Source organism: Atractosteus spatula, chromosome 18, assembly GCF_055471065.1.
Source record: "Atractosteus spatula isolate fAtrSpa1 chromosome 18, fAtrSpa1.hap1, whole genome shotgun sequence".
NCBI lineage: Eukaryota > Metazoa > Chordata > Actinopteri > Semionotiformes > Lepisosteidae > Atractosteus > Atractosteus spatula.
Window position 1 is genome coordinate 8,883,549 of NC_142723.1, and position 7,282 is coordinate 8,890,830.

At 35.3% G+C, this 7,282-nt stretch overlaps 1 protein-coding gene across 1 annotated transcript; it reads left to right on the top strand.

The window, feature by feature from the left end:
• The first annotated feature begins 3,476 nt into the window (after positions 1 to 3,476).
• chst12a (carbohydrate sulfotransferase 12a) lies at positions 3,477 to 7,063 on the top strand. Its single transcript, XM_088936594.1, has one exon. It carries the CDS (start codon positions 4,324 to 4,326, stop codon positions 5,629 to 5,631), a length of 1,308 nt encoding a protein of 435 aa, XP_088792720.1. The 5' UTR covers positions 3,477 to 4,323; the 3' UTR covers positions 5,632 to 7,063.
• Positions 7,064 to 7,282: the final 219 nt, after the last annotated feature.

The window sequence follows — 7,282 nt, forward strand, 5'->3', positions numbered from 1 at the left end:
ACTACTAAATCCTAGAATGTTCAAATGTTGAATCATCTGTTTCGTATCATCAACATCTCTTAGAATAATGGGATGTTGGTATAATATAGAATCAAATTCAAAGCGGATTTTTTCTTCCCTTTCGGTACACTTAATATGATTACTCCTCTTCATCCATAATTTGACATGTTCGTAGCCTGTATTTCCCTGAACTGAGTCTTGCAGCTGACCTAGAAAGAAAAACAACTTTATCGATGTTCAGAAATGCCTAAGAAATCACACACTAAAACCCCAGTAGCTGCCTTTCTAGTTAACTCTGGGTGATGTTGTTGTTACAAGTTAAAAATAACGAGTAGTATATATCTTTATTTCCTAAAACTGATTTTGAGACAGTGGGTTTGACGTCATCGTAAGATTAGCTTTCAGATCTTGCAAAGAAAAGTTTACCAAGATGTCAACTTTCTTGGCCGTTCTGAATGATTTTGGGATGCTGACTCAAATATGAATTCCACGTTCCTGAAAATAGCTGTGTAGTGCAGCTTCCAAGTGTTGTCTGATGATATATGTTTGACATACATTCTAAATCTATTTAGCATAAAGACATGCATTTTTATTAGCTATCATTTGGTTTTTAAAACGTTTTCTAGATTGTGTGTGTGATTGATGAAATGGCAGTGAGAGGGTTGAGTCATCTTAGAACATTTTTCACATGAAGTCATTGGGGTTCTTTTTCACAGTAAACAGATGTACTATTGAATTTGTCATTGTGATTTGTGGAATCATTAGTGCTTCAGCATTTTGAAAAGCAGCTTTAGAAAAGTTAAGGCTTAACTTTGTTGGATTTATTTATGTTTTTTTACTTCTCAGGGGTGAACAGATATACTGTATTTATAGTCAAATTAAGTTGTCAATTGTGGTAGTGTTTTAAAGGTGTTTTAAATGTAAATTTACCTAATTAAGTGCTAACTGTCTATGTATACAAATGTAAAAAAAACAGGACTGCCTTACACTATGAGAAGTGAATTATAATTGTTTATGACTTATGCGCCTATGAGGATTCAAGGTTTTGACACCTTGAATTCTACTCTCTGAAATGGTCATTTATTTCCCATAACATAGAAAGTTAAATTTAACACACTGCACAGAAACCAATGAAAAATGTTCAAGGAGACTCCTCAGCACCTTGCTTTTCATCTTGGATGCAATGTAAAAAAATATTTTTTTTTATGTTGTATCCAACTGTGGACTTGTCTGTATTGTAAGAACTGCTTTGCTCTTCTTATTGATCTTACAGGAGACCCACTAGAATTTCTTGTGATTTCTTTTTCCACAGTGGGCAAAGTTTAGAGAATGTGTGTGAGCTCCTGTACTGGTGTCTTGGATGTGGTTAAAATGACACTTCACTACTACCAGCTCTTCAGCATCAGAGTGTTTTCAGTAGGAAGGAGGGGTGCAGGTTTCCTTGCACCTGGATGTGAGTTTAGATGTTTAACTTGAAGTCAGTCACCACAGTTTGTTTTATACAGAAAATTTCAAAACCTGTAATTCTTGAAAGTACCTGGAGGGTGTTTTTATTTTTTCTCCTTGACATTTTCACTTCAGAAAGTAAAATGTTTTAGATAGATAGATAATACTTTATTAATCCCGTAGGGAAATTGATGAAAGACTTCATCAATAAGTAATTGATTTAAAAGACTATAGTTGGAATTTACCATAAAATATTGTAAATAACATGGCCAAAGTAGAATACAAAGGCCTAACGGAACGCAAATACTGTGGATGAATGTATAATGGAACTTGCATTGTCTATTGTTATGCAACAGTGATGGTATAAATACAATATGCAGCCATTCAAAATGCACAGTACAACCCCGTACCACCCAAAATTACCCACAGTTCACTGCGTTGTACCGCGGTACATGACTTGGCTGGCCAAAATGACTGACAGGGGCACTCTTGGTGCATTGGTTGTTAGTGAAACGATTTAATCATTTAATCTCTTTACTGTGCATGTTTTAATCTGCTTAGTTTTGAATATTCATATGGAATTTTTCAACTAAAGGGAAATTTTAGTAGCTGAGCATAAAAAGAAGAGGAGCATAACGCGTCTGAAGGTCATAAACGATATTAATTTAGGAACATAAACATATTATGTAAACTGTATATGGCGGGTATTGGTAGTTTTGGTACTGCGTTAACGAGCGTAAGTATTCGCAGAAAACGTTCAAACATTATAACTTTTTACAAAGTATATAAACTTAATATAGTCAGAAGGAGCACATAAAAACATTTCCAAAATAACCACAGTTTGTAACCGAATGCAAGACTTTAATGCTTAAAATGTTTTGGGAAGAAAGTGGAATACTGATGTGATTTTATATTTAAACTACCAATACCAGCCATATACAGCTTACATAATATGTTTATGTTCCTAAATTAATCTAGTTTATGAGCAATCTCCAGGAAACCATTATAGGCATGGTGAATCGGAGATTCTCAAAACGTATTTTGTATGATTGAAAACGAATACGTGATCAGATCAATGAAATGCTGTGGTGTTACTTTTTGTCAATGAAAAAATAAAGTCTTTTCGTGTTGCAACAGATAAACTGGTGCAGACGGTTACAAAGAAAGTGGACCACGGTAATACTTTGAGCTTACAGCCTGTCCAAGGTCATTCATTATTAATACTATTAATAATATCTTCCGTAAAGACTTTGATACATAAAATATATCTGCATAATTAAAATATTTATGATGAAGGTGGAAGGTTGTGCACTTTTGTCCAACTGAGCAATCTTGCTTTTATAAAATATACCGACTTTTTAATGTTTAATGATTAACATGCTGTAATACACAGTTAAAATTATTAAAAGTCTAAAGAGTATACAACTTCAGCAGTTGTCCCTCAGCAGTGACCGGGATTCGAAACCGGGCGTTTTCTGGCGACAGCTCAAATGCTGTACATGAGATGTTAAGCTTTATTAGCTCCACCTGGTTTTAAAAGGTCTTACAAGGTGCTTCCGGATTCTATTATCATAATCTAATTTGCATGCGGTATGATGCGCCACGCCTACCACGTTTTAACGTAGCGTACTTCGAGCATTTTGAATGGCTGGATCTGTACATAGCTACTTAGGATGTGTATTGTCTATCAGAGGGTATTAGTAATTAAATCTTACCTCTGATTTAGAAATATATCCCTGTCATAAACACTATATACGATATCATCTGAAGTTTTTCTGCATCTCGATTTTCTGTGCACCTTATAACCTACACTATTCTCTTCTCGTTATTTAGCAGTAAACAGGCTTCTCGACAACCTTTTTTTTGTCATCAACACAATAGTACGCACATCGTTGAAACCGCAGGACCAAATGACATTTTCCACACTTATAAATGATATGATACTGTCGAATGAATCAAAGTTCTATTTTAATTTCTTTTATTTTTCCTGTCATGTTGTTTGTTAAATACAAAACTCACACAGTGCACCAGTGGCAGATGATATGATATTCCAGACTACATGTTCTTTTGTCATGTCCTGGTATGAAGGACTGCTGGGGTTGCAGAGGTCTTTGCCCACATCAACAAAAAAAAGGTTGTCACAACTATCTTTGAAGTGATTCTTCAATTATAGTTTTCTCTGAAAGTAGATAGCTCCTGAGTTGTGCTCTGGTACCATTCTGTTTACTTAGGCCCGTTACCTCATCAACTGGTCATTCACTTCAGCCACAGGATTTTGAATGACATTCCATAGGAACTAGTGGCATTATTCCACACTATCAACCCCCTGCAACACATAGCAATCATGCTGTGTGTTTTGTGGATAATGATCCTTTGGTACACAATTTTGGGATGGTATTATAAAAATATCTACATTGTATTATATAGCTATTTTTTGTTTTTATGCTTCATTTATGTGCATAAGAAGCATAACAAACACAACAGGACTAGGAGCCTTGCATTTTGCAGACATGCAAACGCAATGCTTACATTGCCAAAGAAGGCTACATTATTGACTACAATAGGCAGACAGATATCAGACTTATGAAAAATACTTAAAAAGCTCTCTCCTGTTTAGATTAGTAATTTGTTAATGTACTACCATATGAAGGTTTCCTAGATATTCTTTCATAATGTTCAGTTTTCAGCTATTGTCTTCCATCTTGTTCCAAAAAAGGTTTTATCATGCCATCTTTCACTAGGTCTTTCACTCACACTTGTGTTATTGCTTATAATTTTGTTGTTTATCCCCTCCCCATACACAATCCAGGGATCTGATGTTGACATGATGATGACATCTCCTGGGGGGGAAGATAGAAGCTTGGAGCCAAGATAAGAATGGAAGATACAGCTTTTGCACTGGATAAAATGGGAAAGTCAAGACTTTTTCGAATCTCCTTAATTTTGGGCTCCCTCTTTATGATCCTGCTGATCATAATATATTGGGATGATGTCGGAGCAACACATTTTTATCTTCACACTACCATATCTGGACTTCAGTCTTCTCACCATCTTGCTGAAAGTCATTCCATCCCCAAAGAAAAGACTGATTTTGACAAAGAGACCTCCTTTTTATCAGACATTGATGCATTTATTAACCAGTTCTTGGAGGCCACCACCGAGCCCAGCATGCATTCAAGGGAGGACCAAAAAACATCACTTGAAATGTCTGGGAAGATTACAGAGCATGAGGAGGAATATGTTCCTCAGCGTGCATGGAAGGTCCATTTGTCTCCTATTAGTTCCGAAAGAAAACATAGACAGAACATCAGGAAACAGCTGCTTCATGATGTGTGCACAAACAACACCCTGGACTTCCCAGGGAAAAACAGAACTTTTGATGATATTCCAAACAAGGAATTGGACCATTTGATTGTTGACGACCGACATGGAATCATCTACTGCTATGTGCCCAAAGTGGCTTGCAGCAACTGGAAGCGCATCATGATTGTGCTGACTGAGAGCCTTTTAAATGACGGTGTCCCTTACCACAATCCCCTTGACATCCCACTAGAACATGTTCACAATAGCAGCCTCCATTTCACTTTCAACAAGTTCTGGAAGCGCTATGGCAAGTTTTCAAGGCACCTGATGAAAATCAAGCTGAAGAAATACACTAAGTTTCTGTTTGTTAGAGACCCTTTTGTCAGGCTGATCTCCGCTTACAGGAATAAATTTCTTCAAGAGAATGAGGACTTCTACAAGAGATTTGCTGTTGTTATGTTAAAAAAGTATTCCAATTATACAGACCCTCCTGCTTCAGTTGTTGAGGCCTTTGCAGCAGGAATTCGACCCTCCTTTTCTAACTTTATTCAGTATTTATTAGACCCTCAGACAGAACAAGAAATGCCTTTCAATGAGCATTGGAGACAAGTATATAGGCTGTGTCATCCCTGTCAAATAAATTACGACTTTGTGGGGAAGTTGGAAACCTTGGAAGATGATGCAGAGCATTTGCTTCGCATTCTCCGGGTTGATAACATTGTCCAGTTCCCACCAGGATATCGTAACCGTACTGCAAGCAGCTGGGAGGAGGAGTGGTTTGCCAGTATTCCCTATAAATGGAGGAGGGAATTGTACAGACTGTATGAAGCAGACTTTACACTGTTTGGATACTCAAAACCTGAAAAACTATTGCACGAATAAGGGCTTTTATGAAAATGTGTTTTTAGAAAGACTTCTTTTTATAACTTACCGGCTGTATTTCTACTCTCACTTACACCATGTATGAAGTCTGAACATTCCTTTCTGGTGTAACTATAAGGTAGCATTAAAGATGGAATAGTTTTATATTCTCTAAGGTTCCTGGTACATCCCTGCATGCATTATCTTCAGCTAATTCCCATAGGTTACTTGACTTTTAAAAATGTATTTTAAAACAAAAAAGGGACGTGCTATTTATAAATTTAATTTGGTAGGGCCGAAAAAGAGATTGAGTGATTGAGGCGGCACAACTGCTTTGTGAAAAATGTGAGACTTACATTTTTATCTAAACTACCAAGATGTAAATCTAAAGCATAGATTGAAATACTTGTGGGTGATGTATTTAGAAAAAATCTACTTTTTCAGTCACCAAGCTAAAGGAAATTAATTAACATCTAAATTCATGTTATAGCATCAATGTTTTTCTGGATTAACAAATTATAGCAGAACAGCTCCGAATAATTTAAATACATTGCTGAGCTGCATACAATATATTATAGATGAGCTGCAGTTGTGCATGTTTATTCAAATTAATGTTAAATAGTAAGAAGAGACGTGTATGAAACTTGAAATAAATGCATTTGTTTTTTGAGTTGCCAGCATTCTATTGGTGCTTCATTGGGACTCCACTACATTGTATGTTTTGTATTCAGTGAGTTGAGCAATACAGTTGTTCTATTTTTATATTAGGGAAATTGAAGTATTTCAGACTGTAAAATATTTTATTAAAATAAGGTATACAAATTGGGATATTTATGCATTTCAGAGATTTATGACGAAGTTTTTGCTGATTTCATACACCTGACTTTTCCTTGCTTTTCATTTTCAGACACATTGTTCTCAGATATTTTGTTTTACTTCTTATGATAATATCTAAGTACATGTAGCACAGGAATTATTCCAGTGGAACTCCAGTTGTTTTTATTTCTGTAACTCTGTATTAAGCTTGATTTTAAACAGAGCCTTGTAGAATTTAATCTACATATAATGTTTTAGTCCCCACTATTTATGGATTTAAGTGTGAACAAGCATGTAAATCTATTCAGGGTGAGATAGGCTGGGTTTTAGTTGAATAATTTAAAGCATCAGAGAATTCTTCTTTACATCATGTACCTGCTTTTATGGAGACTGTAAAGGTTAAGTAAAGACAGGCACATACAGTATCCCTCCTGCTCTTCTATCTCATGAGGCTTAACCCCTTGGAGTCTTGGTTTTCTGTGTAACTTAACTGGAATACCATTTTTGAGATATGGTAACCTTTTTATAATTGTTTATTATATGCATTAAAGTGTGACTTTAATTCACTTGTGTTTTTTTCACTGTGTGGCATATGCCATTTGATATTTTTCTTTGTCTTTAATAAAATTAAAAAATCTATTATTTTTAATGTTCTTTTCCTTTATTAAACATTAAAGCATTTAGTTAGAAAAGGACTAGAATTTGCATGTATCTGTTTTGCTGGGAAGTATTTTACTGATGTTAACTAGTTTCATGTGCGTTTGAAACTGTTCATCTATATAAAGTCCTCTTGTTGTTTATAAGAAAAGTATAATGAAATAAGAAAGCCTCAGTTCACAAATGCATGATGTTCTTG